Raw genomic sequence first — 23,134 nt, 5'->3', positions numbered from 1 at the left:
CCAGGTGGAGAGGTCTGGGTCCTTTCTGTGTGGGGTTTGCATGTTCTCCCCGTGTCTGTGTGGGTTTCCTCTGGGAGCTCCGGTTTACTCCAACAGTCCAAAGACGTGCAAGTGAGGTGAACTGGAGATACAAAATTGTTCATGACTGTGTTTGGCATTAATCTTGTGAACTGATTAATCTTGTGTAATGAGTGACAACTGTTTCTGTCATGAATGTGACCGAAGTGTAAAACATGACGTTAAAATCCTAATAAACTAATAAATAAATAAATAAACTAGCACTCTTGCTAACTGTACGTCATGGCGCAAGAAGGGCCCATGTGACGACTCGCGCTAACCGGAAGCGTCGACAGGGCGATTGTTGTTGAACGGTGAAAGCACTATTTTTTTAATGCACGTTGTGTTTATGACACAGACTTTCGCTTTTATTGTTAGTTATGATATCGTGGTTTAGAGGAAAATCTGTCCGTTTAATCATGTCTGATCGGTTTTAATCGGGGGGGGCGTTTGATTTATGGGTGTTTTTCTAGCCTGATTGTGAAGCTGCAGTAGCTAGCTGGCTAAGCTAACTGAATGTAAACAAGCAGCGGATCAGCTGTGGATCAGAGAATCGGACTGAAGCGCTGCTGACAGCTAATATTCTCATTTAATTCACATTAATATCGACATAAATATTAAACTGTCGCTGTGGATTTGCTCATATTTCATAGATCTGGTTTTATATCACTGAGGACACCTCCCTGCTCGAGTTTTATCTGTAGCAGTCCGACAGATCAACAATTATTCTGGATACTGACATTACCAACTAACCATTAAAGCTACATAAAGTAAACAAACTGATCCTCCAGAATTATTCAGCTCGGTTATTACATGTCACATCGAGGGAGAAATACACGAGGAAAGAAGTTTGATCTACGAGGACATCTCATATTTCCTGAGGAGCTATAAAGAGGTAATGCAGCAGCAACACTGCAAAGTTTTTTCATCAGTTGCAGATCATTTGTAAGCTAAATAACTATAAATATACAAACACCAGAAATACAAATGATATTAGATTAGATTATATATTGCAAATATAACTGGTTAAGTTTTATGTTATGTTCAAGTGACTAAATCTAAGTAATATATTGATACTGATGTTTTGAGGAAACAGTCCTGTGCAACATCTGGGCCCAACTGTTGTAATGTAATGTTTAGTTGTTGCTTTTTTAATTACATTACAATTCTACACTATTTACATGGAACCAACCTAAATATGTATTTAATTTTAGAACATTATTCCTGAATTCAACAAATTGAGGTTAAAGTGTTCTTTATACTATTTGAGAGCAACTGGATATTTTTAGCATTACTGTTGTAATATTTTTGTGTAGAACCATTTATCATGTTAATAACACGCAGAAAATGCAGAAAATTAGTGCAGGACTTAACAGGTACTAAATATTGTGATTAAAATAAATAAATTTAAACAAACTTTATTTCAAGTGACTAAATCTAAGTGATATATTGATACTGATGTTTTGAGGAAACTGTGCAACATATTAACACCTGTTCAAATGTAATGTTTTGTTGTTTTTTCTAAATTATATTATAATACTTTAGTATTCACACGGAAGCAACTTAAATATGACATTTTGTTTTATTTTAGAACAAGTTTCATTATTCCTGAATGTAACAAACTGAGGTTAAAGTGTTCTTTTTACTATTTGAAAGCAACTGGATATGTTAAGCATTACCAATCATTTATCAAGCTGTCTCCCTTATTGATTAGATTATATATTGCATATATAACTGGTTATGTTTTATGTTATGTTCAAGTGACAAAATCTGAGTGATATATTAATACTGATGTTTTGAGGAAACAGTCCAGTGCAACATTTTGACACACTAGTTATAATAAATTTAAACAAACTTTATTTCAAGTGACTACATCTAAGTGATATATTGATACTGATGTTTTGAGGAAACCGTCCTGTGCAACATATTAACACCTGTTCAAATGTAATGCTTTGTTGTTTTTCTAAATAAAATTATAATACTACAGTATTCACATGGAACCAACCTAAATATTATATTGTATCTAGTTTTAGAGCACATTTCATTTAGGAAGATACCTCCCTCCTCAAGTATTATCTGTTGCAGTCTGACAGATCAACAATTATTCTGGAATACTGATGTTACTAATCAATAAAGCTAGAAAGTACACAAACTGATCATGAAAAATTACATGTCATGTCAAGGGATAAATACACATCTGATGTTTCTTGAGTTAGGTTATACAGCAGCAACACTGCAATGTTTTTTCATCAGTTACTGATCATTTGTGAGTTATGTAACTATAAAAATACAAACACTATATTGCATATATAACTGGTTATGTTTTATGTTATGTTCAAATGACACAATCTAAGTGATATATTGATACTGATGTTTTAAGGAAACCGTCCTGTGCAACATTTTGACAAACCTGTTCAAATAAGATAAGATAAAACTTTATTGGGGGAATTAATGTAATGTATGTAATTTGTAATGTTTTGTTGTTTTTCTAAATTTAATTATAATACTACAGTATATCAAATCAAGGTTTATTTATCACATGCACAGTCATACACAGTACAACTGGCAGTGAAATGCTTTTGTGACTGCTCGGCCACATTTGTAATTACAAAATATATTTATACTAAAAACAAATATTTTATAATATAAACAGTGTCAATTTAAAATTTAAAATTGACAAAAAAACATGAAATATAATTTAAAAAAATAGAAGCAATTTAAAGTGAACAAAAGGGACAAAGAAAAGTTGTGCAAGAACTGAACATAATAATGAACATATAACATGTGCAACATAATGGTACGAGAGTTGTGATTATTATATACACATACACACATACATTTACATTTTCGGCATTTTGCAGACACCTTTTATCCAAAGCGACTTGTGTACTGTGACAGCATACAGTCTAAGCAATTGAGGGTTAAGGGCCTTGCTCAAGGGCCCAACAGTGGTAACCTGGCAGTGGCAGGGCTTGAACCAGCAACCTTCTGATTATAAGTCCAGTACCTTAACCACTAAGCTACCCCTGCCCTGGATGTTTTCTTAGTGTTAAATTTTTTGAAAGTCCTATTAGAAGATTATTGCAGCACCCAACAGGAGATAAACATTGTGAGAACCATACACTTTGTTCTTTACATATTAAAGTTGTCTCTCTTTCTCCCTAGCTGTGAGGTGACAGAAACACAGCTGCCATGGCTCATCAGCAGATGCCCAGCTCCCAAAAGGCCCTAATGCTGGAACTCAAGTCATTACAGGAGGAGCCAGTGGAGGGTTTTCGCATTACGTTGGTGGAGGAGTCAGACTTGTACAACTGGGAGGTTGCCATATTCGGGCCCCCAAACACACTGTACGAAGGTGGCTACTTTAAGGTAGGAACCAGAAACGTTTGCTCACTGATCATCACTGATGAAGCTGAAATTGGATTGGATTTCCATTAGTGGGTGACCAATGCGACTCAGATAGATTGTGGATAATATTTAAAATGCTAATGAATATACTGAATGTAGTTAAGAAATATAATATAGTTAATAGGAATATATTTATTTATATACATGTTTTAAGTATTTTTACAATTTTTTAAGTGCACCATTATATTTAAATTTACTGTTTTTCAAGTTTTTCAAGCTTTGGGATCTTTAAAGCCATGCACTTGTAACTCTAATGGCAGGTAATGCAGTGCAATTATGACCTCTCTCGGTGCTAATAGCAGTAAGTCCTTAAACATTAGATTGGTTTTTCTAATAATATTGTGAGTAAAAGCCTTCAATTTCTCATGGAAGATCTTACAGGAGACTAACGCACATTATTATACACTTCCTCTACTGTTATTGATTTTGATTTATTTGTAGATTGTTTATTTTTGCTCTTGGTGTGTTTTTTTTAATTTATTAACTGTGTTTAAAAAACCCACACCAGAATTTGTGTCCATAAATCATACAAAATCAGGTCGTGTGTGACCCTTTTACAGCAAATGATGGGTTGTTTTTTGTTTTGTAATATTCTTTCCATGTTACTTAGACCGACCTACTGCATGGTTGTATAATCTGTCCCAGGATGAACTTTGTACAGTGACACTTTGCTTACTGAGCTCTAAAGGGTGGATCAGCTGACTGCTGGATGTCAAACTGGCACAAGAGGGTGCACTAACATCACTTTTTTGCCCAGCATTACCTTACTTCACCTTATCAAGTTGATCTTGATGACCATAAAATGATTTATTTATTTACTTAGATGTGTGTCAGTGGGCTTTCAGGTCCACAGGCTTGCTGGCTGTAATAAGAGACTTATTTATGTACCGTCAGGTCTTTAATTACTTTTAGCTCCCTTTTCTTCTCACTTCTCTTTTCCAGGTTATGTAATCCTCATGCAGATATTTATACATTTGGTAGATAGAAATTTTGAAACGTAGACGGACCGAGAGTCTCTCGCAGCATTCTGTTTATTTTAACATTTTAACATGATGTAGAGTGATGCAGTGTTATGATAACATGCCCCCTAGAAAGTGCTTAATGGAATTTAAATTTAAAGGAATGTCATAAATTTTGGCAAGGTCAGAAGTGAGGTTTGGTGACGTAGGCAGAACTGAATGTTCCCTGATAGTGCTATCTGTGCCCAAACAGCCTTGTGCTCCTCCTCTAATATGCCACAGTCAGTTGTCATGTCAGATTTACTCATGTGGACATGTTTTGTAAATATCTTTTTATTTCTATTCATTCTATTGGTTCAAGCTAACTGGTCTACACATTACGGCCACAGCTATCGGAAATGACGAAGAAAACACACTAGAGAATTGTACCTGACATGTTTCTCTTATTTAGGCCCATATAAAGTTTCCTATTGACTACCCATACTCACCTCCAACCTTCCGTTTCCTGACCAAGATGTGGCACCCGAACATTTACGAGGTAAACAGTGCAGTATAACAACGTCCTAACTTACCAGCTTGTCCAGACTGTTGTATTTATAACCATAACGTGACTTGTGTCTCAAACTCAGAATGGTGACGTGTGCATTTCCATCCTGCATCCTCCTGTGGATGACCCTCAGAGTGGAGAGTTACCCTCAGAGAGGTGGAACCCTACTCAGAATGTCAGGTATTTATTCAGGGAGTGTGCAGATTTCTGTCTGGGAGGAGAATCTTCATGAATCTTCATGAATTTTATTACGCATTCTAATTCTATATATAATTGTATCTGTAGAACTATTCTGTTGAGCGTGATTTCACTGCTGAATGAGCCAAACACATTTTCACCGGCCAACGTGGACGCGTCGGTCATGTTTCGCAAATGGAGAGACAGCAAAGGGAAGGACAAGGAGTATGCTGAGATTATCCGGTACGAAGACTTCTGCATGTTTAATTATACAAACACCAGTTTACTCATGTCAAATCAGTAGAATGTATCCCACCATTGCTGGGATCTCAAGCTCTCAAATTTGAATTATCGGCTGGCCAAACGCATACACATACATTATTGGCTGTGTCTGAGGGTGGGAGGACCAACATAATTCTTTATTGCATACACTGAAGGGCTCAATGCTCTCACCAGGATTAAAATGATCTGCAATTTAAGCCACTGTAGCTCTTCTCTTAGCCTTTCTGTCCTCTGGTATCATTGGGTTTTGGCCGCCCAACAACCTGTCAGCAGCTTGTGGATTGTCTGTTGGCACAGCAGAGATGCTTAATCCCAATTGTCTGCCCTTATGAAAGTCACTCATGTCTTTCTGTCTGCCCATGGTGGCTCAATGGGTAGCACATTGGTCCGGGTCCTTTCTGTATGGAGTTTGCATGTTCTCCCCGTGTCTGTGTGAGTTTTCACAGGGGCTCTGGCTTCCTCCCATAGTACAAAAACTTGAACTGATGAATCTTGTGTAATGAGTAACTACCTGTCCTGTCATGAATGTAACCAAAGTGTAAAACATGACGTTAATATCCTAATAAGTTAAATAAATGAAATTAATTTGCAATGAGCAGCTACCTCAGCTTAGTATTTAATATTTCCCTGACTTTAGCATGCACATTTGTTGCAAACTAGGCATGTCACGCATTTAGAAGTGGTTCTAATGTTTTGGCTAAGTGGGTTGGAATTAGCAACATCTGTACATTGATTTAAACAATTTTTGTTTGTTGTTTTCCGCTCTGTGTAGAAAGCAGGTGCTGTCCACGAAGGCAGACGCAGAGCGGGACGGCGTGAAGGTGCCCACCACGCTGGCCGAGTACTGCATCCAGACCAAAGTGCCTTCCCACGACAGCAGCTCCGACCTGCTCTACGACGACCTGTACGACGACGACATCGAGGAAGAGGAGGACGACGACGACGACGTGGAGGCTGGCGGGCTGGGTGGGGAAATGAGCGCAGACTGCTTCGGTGACGAGGACGACTCCGGAAACGAGGAGTCTTGACCTCCTTACGTCTGAGCCTCCGTGACCCTTTCCCCTTTGCACCGTTTTCCACTTTGTCTCTCTGTCTGCCTGTCCTCCTTCACTGTTTGTCCCAGAATATCTTCTTTCCGTCTGCATCCACCCCGTAAACGTGAGCCGTTCCTGCCCTGAGTTTTCGAGCCCCAGTAAGGAGTCGCTGCGAATGGCAGAACAAAACGCCATGGTTTGTAGTTAAACTCTTTGTAAGAGGCGCTTAAGACGTGACATTGTTTTGTTGATTCCTGATTGAGGATTTAGGATCAATCATTAGAGTTACTACAGACGTCTTTTATCCCCAGCCTGTCTCAGAACCTCAGGGCTTTTGGATACTCAAGCTTCTCAGTCCAGTTATTTCAAGCTTAGTTATGTTCTCATTTTTTAAATCACCTGCTTTAGCTTGTCTTTAAGTATCGTCTTGCATTGTCTTGGTCTTGTCTCTTTTACTTTCTTTTGATGTTTGTCCCTGTTAAAGGAATAATTAAGCAAATGTTTAATGTGAAACATGCGCTTTTCCTTGAATCGTAAACTCATTGATCAGCCAAGACATATTTGTGGTCTGACATTTGCTTCTTTGTTGTTCTAGCTCACAAATCATAAAACTCAACCTTAAAATACACTATATGAACACGGTTGAGTTTGGGTGGCTCAGCCCAAACCGATTGTTGAGTGAATCGAAAATTTCAAATAAATAATTAGCTTGTGGCGGCACGGTGGCTCGGTGGGTAGCACTGTCGCCTCACAGCAAGGTCCTTTCTGTGCGGAGTTTGCATGTTCTCCCCGTGTCTGCGTGGGTTTCCTCCGGGAGCTCCGGTTTCCTCCCACAGTCCAAAAACATGCAGTCAAGTTAATTGGAGACACTGAATTGCCCCATAGGTGAATGTGTGTGTGTGTATGTGTGTGTCTGCCCTGTGATGGACTGGCGCTACCGTCCAGGGTGTTACTGTGTGCCTTGCGCCCATTGAAAAGCTGGGATAGGCTCCAGCACACCCCCGCGACCCTAATTGGATAAGCGGTTAAGAAAATGAGTGAGTGAGAGTAATTGGCTTTTATTCATTAGGTTTTTAACGTCATGTTTTACACACTTTGGTTACATTTGGGACAGAAACGGTAGTTACTCGTTACACAAGATCCATCAGTTCACAAGTTTAATATCAAACACAGTCATGGATAGATGAAAGTACAGTCGCCTTTCTAACAGGTTGTTGGAGTAGTAGTTGAAGTAGTGTCTAAATTTGGGTGCAGAGTAACCCCTAAATGTAAGTAGTTGGAAGAAGTGGGATATAAAAGTGGTCCTTAGTCCAAGCTTTCCAGGTTTTATATTATAACAATGTTTTTAAATATTTAACTCTAGTAACTCAGTTAAATTAGTTACCATTGTTTCATACTACTTAGACATATTGACTAATGGCCAAAAGTATGTGGACCCTACTTATTGTTAATCATGTTAGGTGTTAAAATCAATTACTTAGACTTATGGACATTTAAGAAGCTCTTTAGTGCACCTCAAAAGAAGCAAGCAGACACAAACATGTATTGGGTGATCTTTTTATTATTTCTTTATCTAACCATTGCTTTAACAACAGTTCGTTTTTATACACCTTCTATGTCCTGTAACCCCTTCATTTTAACGTCCCGTGTGACTGTTTCTTATTTTCCTTTTTAAGTTTTCCAGGTAAGTATTTGATATAGAAGTAAGGTGACGGTTGACTTTAGGAATCCAGAAGGAAAGGCATTTTGACTGCATGTGAGTGTCACGTGTCTTACGTTTTAGAACTAAAACACTTCAAACGAGCCATTAAATGTTAGAGTATATTGAGATGGAAAGGTGCATTCAGGTGCTACAGCAGTAGAGATGCAAACAATCTCAGCATCAGCATGAATACCAGAATCAGAGCTACACTTGAAAGCTTTAGTACAGATGACTTCATCTCACGTTTGGTTGTGATTTAGAACACACTTGTGGTTGACACTTTTAAGTCCAGCTATCCATTATGTGCATTAATTAGTGGGTTATTTGCACCTAATCGTAACCATCTCGTGTCTTTCACCTTCTTTTACTCTAACATCAGAGCCGGCTTTGTTCTGATAGTTTGGATATGAATTTATTTCCTAAGCTTTGAGGTATGGGGTCGGAAATGATGGACTGCCAAGGATGCTTCTCAGTGAGTCCCGTCATCCCCTACTTGAAAATTTCGCTTCGTCCACAGGCCACAGCAAAGCCTGCATTTATTTTCCTTCTTTCTTTTTTTTTTTTCTCAAATGCATGGATGTTTGTTTAAATGTGTTTTATAAAATGTCATTTCTGACTTGAGGCTCACGATGTGCTCTCGTTAATAAGACTGGGATTTGGACTTTATTGCACACAGGGTCTCAGGTACGCCCTCGCTGAAACCCAGCAAATTAGCCAAGGACGCTGATGTATGTGTACCTGTTCACAGAAGCTCCGAAACACAGAAATTATGAGCGACAACACTCAGCACTCTGATCATTAGCTGGAGCTAATAGACAACCTTTTAACCTCTTCATAATTCTTGGAATAAAGCAGGATTTTAAAAAACTTGCTCATGAGGGGATGTTTTACTGTGGAAATAAATGCAAACGCTGCATATGGACAGCATTATAAACTGAAGCTCCCTTCTATAGGACTTCTCATGCGCTCAGAAACTTTTGTGACTCTGATCGGTCATGGATTGTCTGATCAATGGATCGTCTATTATTACTTGTGTGTCGAGTGTGTTTATGGAATTTTCAACACCGTTTAAGATAACCACACGTAATGGACATGAACTGCAATCCTTTACCATGCCTTATTAAGGTGGATGCTTAACGATTCCATCATGGTTTGCTTTAAGTTTGTTTTGTTTCTCTTATTGTAGTGTAACACAGAATCGCATTAAACGAATGTTCATGTAATGAAAAAAGTCACTGCAAAAAGGATCTACTTCTATTATTATTCGAAGTATGCATTGGAATTAAAAAAAACATGTCCGGTGTGGTCATTTAAGATAGTGCTTGTTTGACCATGATTTATTTCTGTGTGTGTAGGATCCTTCAATGAAATCATCAGGTCTTTCATTTAGAACTGCGAATTATTTGATCGCCATTTAATAACAAGTCTTAACATTTGGGCAACTAGTTTTGATGTTGATAGCCTTAATCTCTAACCAGATTACCAGTCTTGAGAAATCTGTACCACGACTCTGTAAATTACTCTAGCCCACTACCGCTGGGATCCAGGGTTTAAATCCTCAGTGGTGCTATCGGTCAGCCAGCCAGACAGGCATCTACATGCAGACCGGATTGTCTGCGTTTGGGGGAAGGGGTGACCAAATGGCTCCAAGTTGGATTGGCGTCCTGTCCGAGGTGTGTTGCTGCATTGCGCCCAGTGATTCCAGGAGAACCGGACCCACTGCGACCCTTACAAACATGAAAATGATGGCAATGATGATGTCTTAAAGGTGTTCAAAAGTTTAGGATTTCTGAGCCAAGCTATGCTTCCAAAAGACAGAGCTCAAAAGACAAACCTGGTCTTACAAACCACACACGATTAGTGCACTATTAACAGTAAAAGTACACACCATGTAGCACCCATTAGTGTGAAGTCCTGGAGCTGTGAAACACATTTAGTACATGAAAAAAAATACATTTCACTTAAAGAAATAAGTGGGCAGCACCAAAAAAAAAAAAAAAGGTTGCTGGTGATGAATTTATGGGCATAGAAGTTCTGTATTTGTGTTTTTCTGTCCACTTTCACCAGCCATTATATTAGACCTGGCATGTCCACTAGTGTATCCGTTAACCATCTGGCCGTTTGATAACGCCCATAAAAGGAGAAAGGTATTTTAGAGTTTATTTCCAGCACATTTAATCAATATTGGTCGTAATGGGGGACGAAGCTGATCATCTAAATTTGATCCACAGTTTATTTTAAATAAATTGTTTCAGTGTTTGTGTGTGTGAAGTGTTTTTGTGTTCATGCATAACCACACTTATGTAAGGTCCATATTCCATACATCATATTACATTTTAGCGAGACTAGTGGCTCAGAGGTTGCGTGGTACAGAGCGAGGTTTTATTAGACCTCGAAGGCAGCTTGGGGCTGGTCCATTTTTGACTTTGTAGGCATACTGTACATAATGAACCGGATTCTTCGGAGCAGTTACAAATTACAGTATTAATCATGACATTCATGCAGTTGTGCACCTACATTGTCTAAACAGCTTTGTCCCTTTGGAATGGAACTATGTTTCAGGCCCACTGCATTCTAAGCCTACAGCACATACTTTTCATACTGAAGACCTTCTCACATCACTGATCTTCAGAACTATATCTGTAAACTGTAGAACAACAGATAAGTAGAAGACTGGACCAATAACATTAATATCTTTATTGTGAGATGAGAACCAATGACATTTTTGGTCCAGGTATAACTTTATTTTGACTGTATTTACGTTTATGGCATTTAGCAGACATTTATTTATCCAAAGCACCTTAAATCTGTGACAGAATACAATTCAACCCATTATATTGTTCAGGGAGCCAACAGAGGCAACCTGGTAGTGGTGGGGCTTAATCCAGTGACCTTGAATTACTAGTCCAGGATCTAACCACTGATCTAGCATTTTACAGCAAATAAGATGTAAAATTTCAACACCCTTTTTCATATTAAAACATTCAGACCTGAGCACTTTCGTTCGAAGAAAGCTTTTTGTTTTTCAATTTTGGTGACGGTGTAAAATTTGTACAAAACTACATATTGTACAATATATTATTATTATTATTGCCCCAGGAGTCACAGTTTCTTTTCTCCTGTCTCCAGAAATTGATGTACGTTTTTCAGCGTGTCCTGTAAATCCTGGTACTTGGCAAGCCTGCACGCCTCCTCTACCTTTGCCCATTTGTAGTCTTGGTGCTCATCCGACAGTCTGACACTCGTGCTGGGATCCTGCAGCTCAGCTAGCCAATACAGAACCTCCTTTTCCTTTCCCCGCACTTCATAATGCAGTCTCTGCAGAAAACCATCGACAACACGCAGGTGCTCCTGACCTAATCCTGCTTCCTCCTCGGTCTCCCTCCACGCTGTGGTAAGGTCATCTTCTCCAGGATCGACGTGACCTAAAGGTCAGACACAAAACAGTCACCTAGATGCTACAATGTGATGCCTCTGCAAATAGTAGCTGGGTAATTGCATTACTGCACCTTTTGGTGGGGTCCAGTGGTGTTCTCCATAGGAGGTTTGCAAAAGAAGGTACTCGACGTTGTCTGGGTAAGAAAGCTGTGCCAGACGCCGGAATATTATAAATCCACATGCACGCAGTGTCATGATCTGAAAATGAAAATCCAAAACCTCAATTAGGTTATAATCTAGTTATGAACCAAAACCGATAATAGTTTATTTCACATTACTCATTGCGTGGGACTAAGGAAATACATATCTATTATTAAAAAAACTAAAACACTGCATGTAAAAATAGATTCCAGGTAATTTTCTTAAAATCACTCAAAAACGACAATTGATTAATAGGAGGAACACCCAAAGGCACATCAGACTGAAAAGTTAAAGATCATTTATATGTATGATGCGGCTTGGGTGATGAGCATACACTAATGTAGCATTAGGACTAATGTCTATTTTGGAACAAAATCAGAGATTCATTAAATGTTGGGCTGAAGAATATTACTCATAATTCACATGTTAAATACAGCATGCATAAAGACCTGAGTGAACATGATAACGGCTGACCCACAGACAGCAAAAATAAAGAGACATTAAATATTTTGTCTATAATCTATTTGAGCAAGTGTGACATTTTCCATACATCCTTATGAATTAATATGTAGAAGAAAATGTAGATGATGTACTTAGTGTACTATAGTGTGGCGAATAGACAAAATAGTAAACGTAGCAAATATTGGTTGAAACTGCAAAAAAAAGTCAATCTATCTGGGGTGTTTAATGAGGTCCATTTCTAAAAGAGACTAAAGCCTGACACCCTTAGTCTAAATTCAGTAGAAATTCCATATTTGACATGTTTTGTACAATTGCACACCTGGAAAACAATCCAAACCTCAATGAACCACCAGTAAGCAAATAATACTTCATTAGTGTCACTGAAAGCTGTTTTCTCAAGTGACCAGACCCTTCAAAAATACCTGCAGACTCTTATTTAATATTCACCCAAGAAAAGATTCTAGTGTCTAACAAGGGACCTCTGTACCTTTGTCTATAAATCTGGCAAATATTGATCAATTTTCAAAATTCTTTCACACGAACAACTGCAATTTGAATTTCATATCCGAGTTTCTCATATTTGAGTTCATTCTAAGAGTCATTGGCTAAAGGTCAAACTATTAACTAATAAGTCTAATATCAATAAAACTGTTATATCCACTAGACTTCATGCTTAATTATTTAAAAATGGAAACAGCTTGTAAAATAAGATGAACATAAAGAGAGAGCGGAACCAGTCCAGCATTCTGAAAGGAGATTTTAAACAAAAATGCCAGTAAGTAACAATGAGGTTTAAACTAATGTGCTTATTTAAAAATAGAGATGCAGTCTTAGCTTTTCCTAAGTTTAACATGCAGCCTCCATCCTGACACAAAACAGCTTTAGTTGCAGATTGCAATGTGTAGTTTGTTTGTTTATTAGGATTTTAACGTCATGTTTTACACTTTTGGTTACATTCACGACAGATAGTTACTCGTTATACAAGGTTCATCAGTTCACAGGGTTATATCGAACACAGTGATGGACAATTTAGTATCTCCAATTCACCTCATTTGCACGTCTTTGGACTGTGGGAGGAAACCGGAGCCCCGGAGGAAACCCACATGGACACGGGGAGAACATGCAAACTCCACACAGAAAGGACCCGGACCGCCCAGTTGGGGATCGAACCCAGGACCTTCTCGCTGTGAGGCGACAGTGCTACGCCCTAAACACTAAGAGCAAAACCAGTCCAGCATTTTGAATGGAGATTTTAAACAAAAAAATGCCAATAAGCAACAATGAGAAGATTTAAACAAATGTACTTATTTAAAAATAGATGCAGTGATTTTCCTAAGAACATTATTGTAGGTACAGAGTTTAACATGCAGCCAGACTCCATCCTGACACAAAAAGCTTTGGTTGCAGATTGCAATGCATAATAGTTTTGTCGTTCATGAGTCAAGTAATGCAAATGACAGGGTTTTTGAATGCCCAATGTGAATCACTTTATTTTAAACCAACCATACATTGAAAATCTGATTTGTGTTTCTGATTAAGTATAAAGGAATGGGTTGTATTATTGTTATTTGTATCTGTCCTGAACAACTTATCTAAACAATAGGCTTTCACCCGTTTGAGTTGAATTTGGTCATAAATGAGCATTTTATTGTTCATATTTAAAGCTGTTATGTATTGTTATTATGAAAATATCACTGTGAAATTAGGATTTCATTAAATAGTATTGATGCTTCACGCTTAATATGTGGTGGGTAGCATCATAATCACTGCAAAAATGTCATTCTAAGTGGAACTGAATTGAAAGTAAAAGAATATTGAAAATTGATCAACATTTGCCAAAATTATGGGCAAACATACAGAGGTCAGAGGTCCTTCCTTTACTTTTAGTACCAGTTTTAGGTCAAAATAGCTTAAAGACTGCTAGCTAATGAGTACTAGTCGGTTTCGTTCATTCATTCTAGCCTCATTCCGAATTACCACTGCAAGACTAAACTTTTTACTAAATTAAAACCATTTACTTACGCTATATGTACTTACTGAACAATATTTATTTAATTCATAGACTAACTGGAGATGTTTTGGTAGCTACATGCAGGTTACGCCGACCTTCTTCTGCGCAGGCGCTGAGTTGTGACGGTGATTATGTCCTAAATCCCACGTCCTCCCTACACCCTACACCCTACATAGTGCTTAATGGTTCTTCGCGTTCACTATGCTAGTAGGGTAGATAAACAAATTGCTAATGTACAGATTGAAACTGTCTTATTATATTCACATGTTTATTACACAATCTTTTCAAGTCTACACAAACGTTCTCACCTTTTAAATAAACACGCACTAATTCTACATTCTTGTAAAAAGTATAAAGTGGAGGCTGGTGAGGTTGTCATAGCCAGAACAATGATAGTAACTCTATATTCCTGCCCATGCTAAATGTGTTAAATTTACATCCACTCTCACTTCCCACTGTTTTCAACACCTTTTTACTCAGCATGGCAGGAAATCCTTAAATTAAACTTCACGGTTTCCAATGATTTGAAACTTTTCTTTACATGAACTTGAGTACAATTAGCTGATCTAAAAGTAAAATGTTTTTTAGAATCTGCAGATCCATTGGGTTTGCCAAAAATCACTACTGAAGCCCAGCAAACACAATCACGTAAACGTAAAAACAATATTGTTATAATCACAGTTTTTGGCATCTGTAACATTGTAATTTCTTGTTAAAGTAAAATACAATGTAAAGTGGTATCTTATATAGCCTAGCTTCATAATAAAATAATTGTTTTAGCTAATAGCATTACAAGTTTTTTTTTTCCCCCTTTTTCTCCCACTTTAGCGTATCCAATTTCTACCCGTCAATCATCCTCTCACTAATGCTGGTCCCTGCTCCTGATTGGGGAGGACGAGGCTGCTCCACGCCCCCTCCGACACGTGCACAGCAATCGAACATTTTATCACCTACACTTGACGAGTGCAGTGCAGCGCTGTGTATGGAGAGCCACACCCTCTACCGCACTCCTTTCCCATCTCCGTGCAGGCGCCACCAACCAGCCAGCAGAGGTCGTAATCGCACTAGTCTGAGAGAGAGACCCCATCCGGCTTAATCCCACCCCTATCTGAACAACAGGCCAATTGTTGTTCATGTGGCCGCTCAGCCTCAGCCGGTTGGCAGAGCCGAGATTCGATACGATGTATTCGAGATCTCAGCTCTGGCGAACAGCGTGTGTTTTTACCACTGCGCCACCTGAGCGGCTATAGCATTACAAGTTTAAAATTGTGCTATCACATTTATAACATAAAAAAAAAGAAACATTTTAACTTGCTCATTAAAAATAAAATCTCCAAATTGTTTCAGACAGGTGAACACAAAGTTGAAAATAAAGCAGGAAAAATGTTGCGTGGTAGTTGTGTGTTTGCTGGGATAAAGTCCAGTTAAAGATTGGATTGTTGTGCTGGCAGCTAAGCTGTCTGGTTTGGTATCCAAGAAGCTGTCCTGTTTTAATGGCAATAATTTATTGTAAACTTTTTGACATTTATAAACATCGGCGCTGCCCAACTTTCTTTTATCCATCATATTTATTATGTAGTCAGAATTCACCATGGGTTTTGGCAACTTCTAGTAATGATTAAAAACCCTGCTTCATGCCTGGCTCTGCTGGCAAGCAACAAATTTAAATCATTTTGACCCAAAAAGGGGGCACCATGGGTGGCCACCCTGTCAATGCCACCAAAATAACCCAATTGCAGTGATGCTGTGGGCCCATTTTATTTATTTTAAAACTGGAAACAAATCAAGAATGCATGCTGGACAGGTTGCCAATACATCAGGGCATCAAACACTGACATGTTCATTTACTCATTTACACCAAGTAGCAATTTAAAGTAGGGCAGATCACTGAAGCGAAGGCTCAAACCCTAGTCCATATTACACATGTTGCTGTGCAGTTGTTACTCTATCAGCTACGTCAAAGACGTCATCACAAAGCTGTTAGGGATATCTGGTCACACACTCCCTCACACCTAGATCAATTCAAGTATTTCATGGTAGACAAACCTGCAACAATATTGTATATTTAATACACACATACACAGTAACAGTTGACTACTGTAACGGTTATGCTAATAAATCTCTTTAAACTGAATTGAATTGAATGAACTGAAGCTGTTGCTTAGAACTTTTAATAAGATTTACCAAGGCTTCAAATTGGCTTCAATGACTGTCATTATTGGTCTTAGAGCTTGGGTTTGATAACGATGGTTACAAATGCACCATTGTAAAATTTAATAAGAAAACTAAAGTAAATTTTTGGTAAGAGTTTGGGCAAAACTGTACAAATTCTAAGACTTGTAAAATGATGTGGTCACATGCTGACATAGTAAGAGTTATTTGTAAATAAATTACAAATATGTGGCAGGCAAATAAAGAGTATGTTGCTAGTCTGAATTATTAGTGCTATTATGCTGTGTTAAATTATTTAGAATTGTGTTTAGAGTAAATTCAGAGTGTGGAAGTGAGATAAAGTCAGACGTGCTGAGGAGAGTCTGATCTGCAGAGCTGATAGGACAAACTGCACTTCACACGGTTCCAGTGATAACAGGCCAGCTTAGAAGCCACTTACACTCATCGACGTCCAGTGCAGCAGCCTGTGGAACTGTAAAGCCCATCTAAAGGTGAAAACACAATATTATTATATATTTTTGGTAATATATGTATACAGTAAATTTTACATACGTTTGTGAGGGGAAAAAAACAACTAACCAAGTTATATCCCTTATTTTTTACTTCAATCAGCTGTTTTTGATAGCCATTAACAGGACTTTGCCACAACTCTGGTTAGTTATTTGACTTCAGTTTAATTACATTGTAGTCTATTATTTAAAAAATAAATTAATGTAGAAAAAAGTGTTTTGGTTAAGTGTTTCCAGACAAACAAAATATGTTAGATCATTTTTTCTAATAGACACTGTACCCACAATGACGCCTGTGGAAACGGGTGAACCTGGTAGCTCTTTCTTAGTGGGCAAGAAGAAAGACCTAATCCAGGCAAAACGCACCAACATCACAGTTGGCGAGAGAGATATCCTTGTGATTCATCACCAGGGAGTTTTCTATGCCATGGATCAGCACTGCTACCGTAAGTCACTAAAAGAAATCTTTACTTATTTTTTATTTACTTATTTCCTATAGGGTATTAAGGTGTCTGGGATCTTGAGCTCTCGAGTTCAAATCCCAGGCGGTGCTATCAACCTGGTCGGGCACCCTAACAGGCACAATAGGCTGTGTTTGAGGGAGAAGCGGTTAAAAGGGGTTCATTGCTGCTGTACAACTGCAGTGAAAGTATGTGCCCAGCAGTTGCGTGATAGTCTCAGTTCTCCTCAGCCAGTGCAGTGGTGGTACATGTGACGGCGAATTGCAATATGATAAGAGTGGGAAAAATACAAGCGCATAAATGAATCTCCTGTTCTTTCATGAGTGTCTTCATTAATCAGCCGTAGGCACCTACAGTTTACATCACCAACCTGGCTCATCTTGACAGGCAGGAAGACAATCATGTCATAAAGATTAATTACTATGTACATTAATTTCACCCAAGGTGTAACGTTATAGGTGATGTGATTGTCAATTATGGTCATGGCTCCTGTTTAGCCTATAAATTCTGCTTTTTTCTGTGCCATTGATGGGGCAAAAATGAAAGACCATGCTTAAGAGCTTTTTAGTATCAGGCCTATGATATAACAGGCCTTTGGGGACTCCAGAGATTAGAAGTAGTTTCAGTAGTTCTCTTTTAAAGTCATTTATTTCTGAAACAGTCCTGTACTATTTCAAACAGTTGTGTGATGCCATTTTTGGCACAGCTGGTAAAGTGGGTGCTGTACAGCAGCATTGATCCTTTGGTCTATGCCTGTGACAAGCGTTGCATGTTCTTTCCACATCTGCATAGATTTCTTCTCAGAACTAGCCCCTATTTCAAAAGCATTAGGCTTAGGCTGGATTGCTTGTATCAAACATGTGTGAGTGAATGTTTGTATGATTGTCTGATGCCTTGTGCCCGCACAGCAATAAGGTAACTGGGGACCTGGGTTTAATCCTCCAGTGAGGAGCCTTGCCGTTTCGCCCCGTGTTTGAAAGGGCTTGCACAAAAAAATGAGCATTTTAATACTGATCTAATACAAGGAAGTGATCCTTTAGACAAACAAAAAGCAGCAGCAGGCTTTTCTTTCCCAGCAGCCTCTTAGACCATAAAGCTTACTTAACTAAAGACAGAGTCAACCATATTCCAGGAGCATCTAAATTATGGCAAACGTTGTTTGGTTTCTATTCTTTATATGACCATCCAGACAAAATTTCCTCCAAACATAAGATTGCAGTTTTACCTCTTTCCCAACCTTGGCAAGAGACCACTGTTTAATGCTGTTTTTAATGTGTGCTGTAAAACCAGCCATATTTATTCGAGCCCATATAAGTCACAATTGCTAAGAATGAATTAAGTTAAAGAAATACAAAACGATCTACACCACCAAATAAATAATCTTAATTGCTGTGTGGATATTTTACTCAGCAAATTTACAGAATGGCCAAAATAGTGTTTGCTTTAATCAGTCAGTCACAGAAAAGAAAATGTTAAAGAAATTACTGAAAAATCTCAAGGCTGCCATGACAGACATCTCAATTAACAGATATAAATTATTAGTTCATTTATTTAGGGTGACGTTTTTTTTCCATCACTAATGGACGGTTGGACACACAGCCAAATGTCACATCTCAGAGCTAGAAAAAGATTTTGAGAAAACAGAGAAGCTGTCCAAAGATACTGACAGGAGTTTTGTCATTCAGATAAAGCCGTCTGTCTGAATTATGTGAACGCCTCTTGAGGAAGAACGATGGAAAGTTCTTGAGAAGGTGCAGAGCATGTGGCAATGGCAGACTAGTATGAACCGTGTTAAAAATACTAATAGCCTGAATGAACCCTTCACACTGGTCCTGTATTAATGGAAACCTGTTCTCCACAGATGCAGGCGGAGCCTTGTTAAATGGAGATATTGAGGTGAGCATCTATTAGCATGTTACCTTTAAATGCACACACTAATCATGATGGTGGCAAAAATGCTTCTTTGGTTTTATTTATTTTTTAACTGTTTATCTATCAAATTGTTTTCCATGCAGGAAATCGCCAACAAGCTTTGCATTATCTGTCCGAAGCACAAGTACAAGATCAGTCTGGCAGAAGGAGAAGGACTTTACAAGATCCCCAATCAAAGAGGAAAGGACCAGCCGCCTCGCTGGTGTTCCAAAGGCATAAAGCAACGCGTGCACAAGGTGAACGAGGTGGACGGGAACATCTTTGTGACCCTGTCCACATATCCAGGGTGGCTCGATTCGGACTATTACCAGACCGAAGAGGGCAAAGAACAGCTGAAGAAAGCTCAGCAGGATTCAGACAAGACCGATGAATGAACTGTTAACTGTCTGGTACAACATATCAGAAGAGAGCTGCTGATTATAACCTAGCATTACATACAAATGTACAGAGTAACACAATACCTCAATTTTTTCTGCTTACATAGTTTATAGAGGACTTTTATTTATTTTCAGGGTCAGAAATGTAACCGAGGGAGTCAAATACTTTTTTTTATTTAATATTAAATTCTACAAACTGAAAAATTACTGATAATAAAGGTGATTATGATTTTTTTTTATTTAAACCAGCTCTGTTTGGAGTTATTGCAAGCTGAAATTCATGACACAATAGACCTTCCACTGCTTACCAACAGATGCCCGCAGACTAAGTGAGAAAAATGTAGATGTCTGAGCTATCTGGTGGTAAAGCAGTCGAATTTCTATGTTTCTGTGATTTAATAATAAATTATAAAGGAAGTTGCGGTTCTAGACTAAGAACTAAGAGCTAAGAGTTCAATCTGCCTCTGTAGCGAAAAGAGCAATAATCAAACCCAAACTCTTAGGTACCAAGTTGCTGCCCAGCACCCACTATTCCAGCTTTGCCACCATGCCGCCCCAGCTTTTTTTGGCAGTAAAACAGCTCCAGAATGAAATATTACCACAACAATGCTTGTCAGTGGTACAATGTAGTTGGGTTTACATTTTTCTTCTCCCACCATACATGTTTTATCTGACTACTTAATAAATAGATTAATTAAACTTGCCCAATTTACAGTATATGAGCACAGAGATGTCACTAGCTGTAGTAAATCCTAATTAATAATTAATGAGACATTTGTAAGCTGTGCTATTAAGTTAAATGACATTATAAAACTCTCTACACCACCAATATGTTTAGAAAACCTTATAAAAAAAGCTGAAATTGTTTTTAGACATAGTAGTATGTGTTCCAATTACTTAGTTTCAGAAAAAGAACACTTGCAGAAGTCATTGAAATTCCAACACTGCCAGGATAAACATGCCCAATAAAAGCAAAACTTCTAACTGAAACATTTGATAAACTCATAATTAAATGGTTGTCTTTGTGTTTGATGTGACACTTTGGAGGTGTAAAAGAAGCGCTTCAAGGACATGCTGCCATGCTGCCGTTCATTGGCAGTCTATTCAGGCAGAACCCAAAGAGAGATTAGCCACAGTGTGGATGTTGAACACTAATCCTTTTTCCTGAATATGAGGTTAATTTTTTACACCACAGCATTTCTGGCTCACAGATAGAATTTGGAACAACATGTTTTTTTTCCTACAGAATAATTTATATGTTGTTTTTATAGTTAATCTTTACTCAGCAGTAGGAGACACTATTATATGATTATTACCAAAACACAGGTGTCAAAACCTACACCTAATTGGAAATGAACAAGAAAACGTCATAAGGCTGCCAATGCATGGCAGAACAGTCCAGTATTCTAATATTCTATCCCAGCACTTTAGCAGTCTCAGCAGTCAGCAGCTCTTCTTTTCACCAGCCAGTGGCGAATTCCTACAGACCACAAATGAAGGAACACTAAACTGAAGTTCATTCATTCGTTTTCAGCATTAAGCAGGCGCTTTTATCCAAAGCGACTTACAGTACTGTGACAGTATATTGTCTAAGCAATCGAGGGTAAAGGGCCTTGCTCAAGGGCCCAACAGTGGCAACCTGGCAGTAATGGGGCTTGAACCAGCGACCTTTCGATTACAAGTCCAGTACCTTACCACTAGGCTACAACTAGGCAGACACCTTGATCAGACAGTAGATACCATGTTGGAGTAGCAACAAGCTGAATCCCTCACAATGAAGCTTAATTAAATAACATTTAATTTGATTTGATTTATACTTTATGTGGTCAAATTATGATGAATTATATATTACATCACAGATTTTATGTGACAGTCACTCCCGCAGACATGGCCCATTTTGCCTGTTGAGCACCCAGCCAGGTCAGTAGTAACACTGAGATTAAAAGTCTGGAGCTTGAACTCTCTGTGATATTGGGTTAGCGTTTCAGACTGATGCGCCACCCAAGCGTTCCAACATCATGCACTTTAACAAATCTGATTATGTACTGACCGTGAAAAAGCTTAAAATAAACTGTATCGATCATGAATCTAGTTAAGTGAGCGAAGAGTCTCTAACAGGGATTGGAAGAGTAATGGGGTGCTCTGTTACACTCTACACTGATACAGCAGAAAAAAATGACTACTTTTTGATCGTTTTTGTACAATAGACCTGTAGTCGGTCAAGGATTGCTTTGGGGTAAAAGTGAATATGCTCTCATGCAGAAATAATGCTGCTTTTATATATAACGACCCAATGCTGCTGAAACTGACCTAAAAAAATCACCATGGTATAAAATCACTTATTCATTTTACAATCACTTCCAGTGCTTAGTCAAATAGTAGAGAGGCAAAGGGTCAGAAAAATGTAGAACTATATGTAAGACTATAAGCTTGTTGGACATATTATTCCAAAACTATGATCATTCTAATTGAACTTATACTCGTCTGGAAAGGATTTCCACAAGACTCTGGAGTGTGTCTGTGGGAATCTGTCCTCATTCATTCAAAAGAGCGTTTGTGACTGCTTCAGCATATAATTTATTTTATATGATTGTTTTTATTCACGTGTTAGCAACGGGTGAGACTGAGGCTGGACTTATTAGGAAGGGTGTCCACAAACTTTTGAACATATGGGTGTTTATATAGGGTGTTGGTTGCAGTGCTAAAGGTAATAAACTTGTGTTTAGAAGGTCTCTGGTTCAAGCCCCACCATTGCCAAGCAGTAGCCTAGTGTTGAAGATACCGACTACTAATCAGAAGGTCACTGGTTCAAGCAACTGCCAGGATGCTGCTGTTGGGCCCTTGAGCAGGGCTCTTAATCCTCACTTGCTCAGGCTGTATACTGTAACTGCAATGTAAGTCGCTTTGGATAAAGCCGTCTGCTAAATGCTGTAAATGTGAAATGTAAATGCCAAGGTGCCACTGTGCACTGGGGGAAAACACCGGACGCAAGGCAGGAATACCCTTTTTAATACATATCTGTGTAGGCGCCCAGCTGACTGATAGCACAAATGATTTAAATGTATTAAATATAATTATAATAATTATTTGCAGGGCCAGCTGTAGCCTAGTGGTTAAGGTACCGGACCTGTGATCAGAGGGTTGCTGGTTTAAGCCCCACCACTGCCAGTTTGCTGCTGTTGGGCCCTTGAGCAAGGCCCTTAACCCTCAATTGCTCAGACTGTATACTGTAATGTAAGTCGCTTTGGATAAAGGCGTCTGCTAAATGCTGAAAATGTAAATGTAATGTAAATGCAGTAATAGAAACTGACTATTGCACCTTTAAGCATGGGTGCCAAAAATTTTGGATCTGTGTGTGTGAGGGGAAAATGTGTACCTGTGTTCTTTCTACCTGCAGTGTGTGTGTAGTCTGAATGACTCGCTCTCGCTCTTGTTTTGCTCTTGTCTGGGTTTTCTGCAGCTGTC

The 23,134-nt window shown here is 38.5% G+C and overlaps 3 protein-coding genes across 7 annotated transcripts; 2 read left to right on the top strand and 1 right to left on the bottom strand.

Moving 5' to 3' along the window:
* Positions 1-345: 345 nt before the first annotated feature.
* Positions 346-9,484, top strand: ube2r2 (ubiquitin-conjugating enzyme E2R 2). 2 transcript variants are annotated; one of them, XM_063011457.1, is made up of 7 exons: positions 346-371; positions 711-952; positions 3,223-3,426; positions 4,876-4,962; positions 5,054-5,151; positions 5,257-5,391; positions 6,203-9,484. In XM_063011457.1, the coding sequence occupies exons 3-7, from the start codon at positions 3,250-3,252 to the stop codon at positions 6,456-6,458; spliced, it is 753 nt and encodes a 250-aa protein (XP_062867527.1). In that variant the 5' UTR covers positions 346-371; positions 711-952; positions 3,223-3,249; the 3' UTR covers positions 6,459-9,484. The 2 variants fall into 2 exon arrangements, with proteins under 2 accessions (XP_062867527.1, XP_062867526.1); XM_063011456.1 differs by having other exon boundaries at positions 361-952.
* Positions 9,485-10,848: 1,364 nt separating this feature from the next.
* On the bottom strand, positions 10,849-23,084 carry nudt2 (nudix (nucleoside diphosphate linked moiety X)-type motif 2). 4 transcript variants are annotated; one of them, XM_063011384.1, is made up of 3 exons: positions 23,061-23,084; positions 11,676-11,802; positions 10,849-11,591 (listed from the first exon to the last, which is right to left on the bottom strand). In XM_063011384.1, the coding sequence occupies exons 2-3, from the start codon at positions 11,797-11,799 to the stop codon at positions 11,269-11,271; spliced, it is 447 nt and encodes a 148-aa protein (XP_062867454.1). In that variant the 5' UTR covers positions 11,800-11,802; positions 23,061-23,084; the 3' UTR covers positions 10,849-11,268. The 4 variants fall into 4 exon arrangements, with proteins under 4 accessions (XP_062867454.1, XP_062867451.1, XP_062867452.1 ...); XM_063011381.1 differs by lacking the exon at positions 23,061-23,084 and adding an exon at positions 16,830-16,848; XM_063011382.1 differs by lacking the exon at positions 23,061-23,084 and adding an exon at positions 14,245-14,350.
* On the top strand, positions 16,534-19,914 carry rfesd (Rieske (Fe-S) domain containing). The gene is made up of 5 exons (XM_063011380.1): positions 16,534-16,881; positions 17,003-17,043; positions 17,172-17,345; positions 19,222-19,256; positions 19,376-19,914. Exons 3-5 carry the CDS (start codon positions 17,186-17,188, stop codon positions 19,664-19,666), a joined length of 486 nt encoding a protein of 161 aa, XP_062867450.1. The 5' UTR covers positions 16,534-16,881; positions 17,003-17,043; positions 17,172-17,185; the 3' UTR covers positions 19,667-19,914.
* Positions 23,085-23,134: the final 50 nt, after the last annotated feature.

Source organism: Trichomycterus rosablanca, chromosome 16, assembly GCF_030014385.1.
Source record: "Trichomycterus rosablanca isolate fTriRos1 chromosome 16, fTriRos1.hap1, whole genome shotgun sequence".
In the NCBI taxonomy this organism is placed as follows: domain Eukaryota; kingdom Metazoa; phylum Chordata; class Actinopteri; order Siluriformes; family Trichomycteridae; genus Trichomycterus; species Trichomycterus rosablanca.
This window is presented reverse-complemented; position numbering and strand designations above follow the sequence as displayed.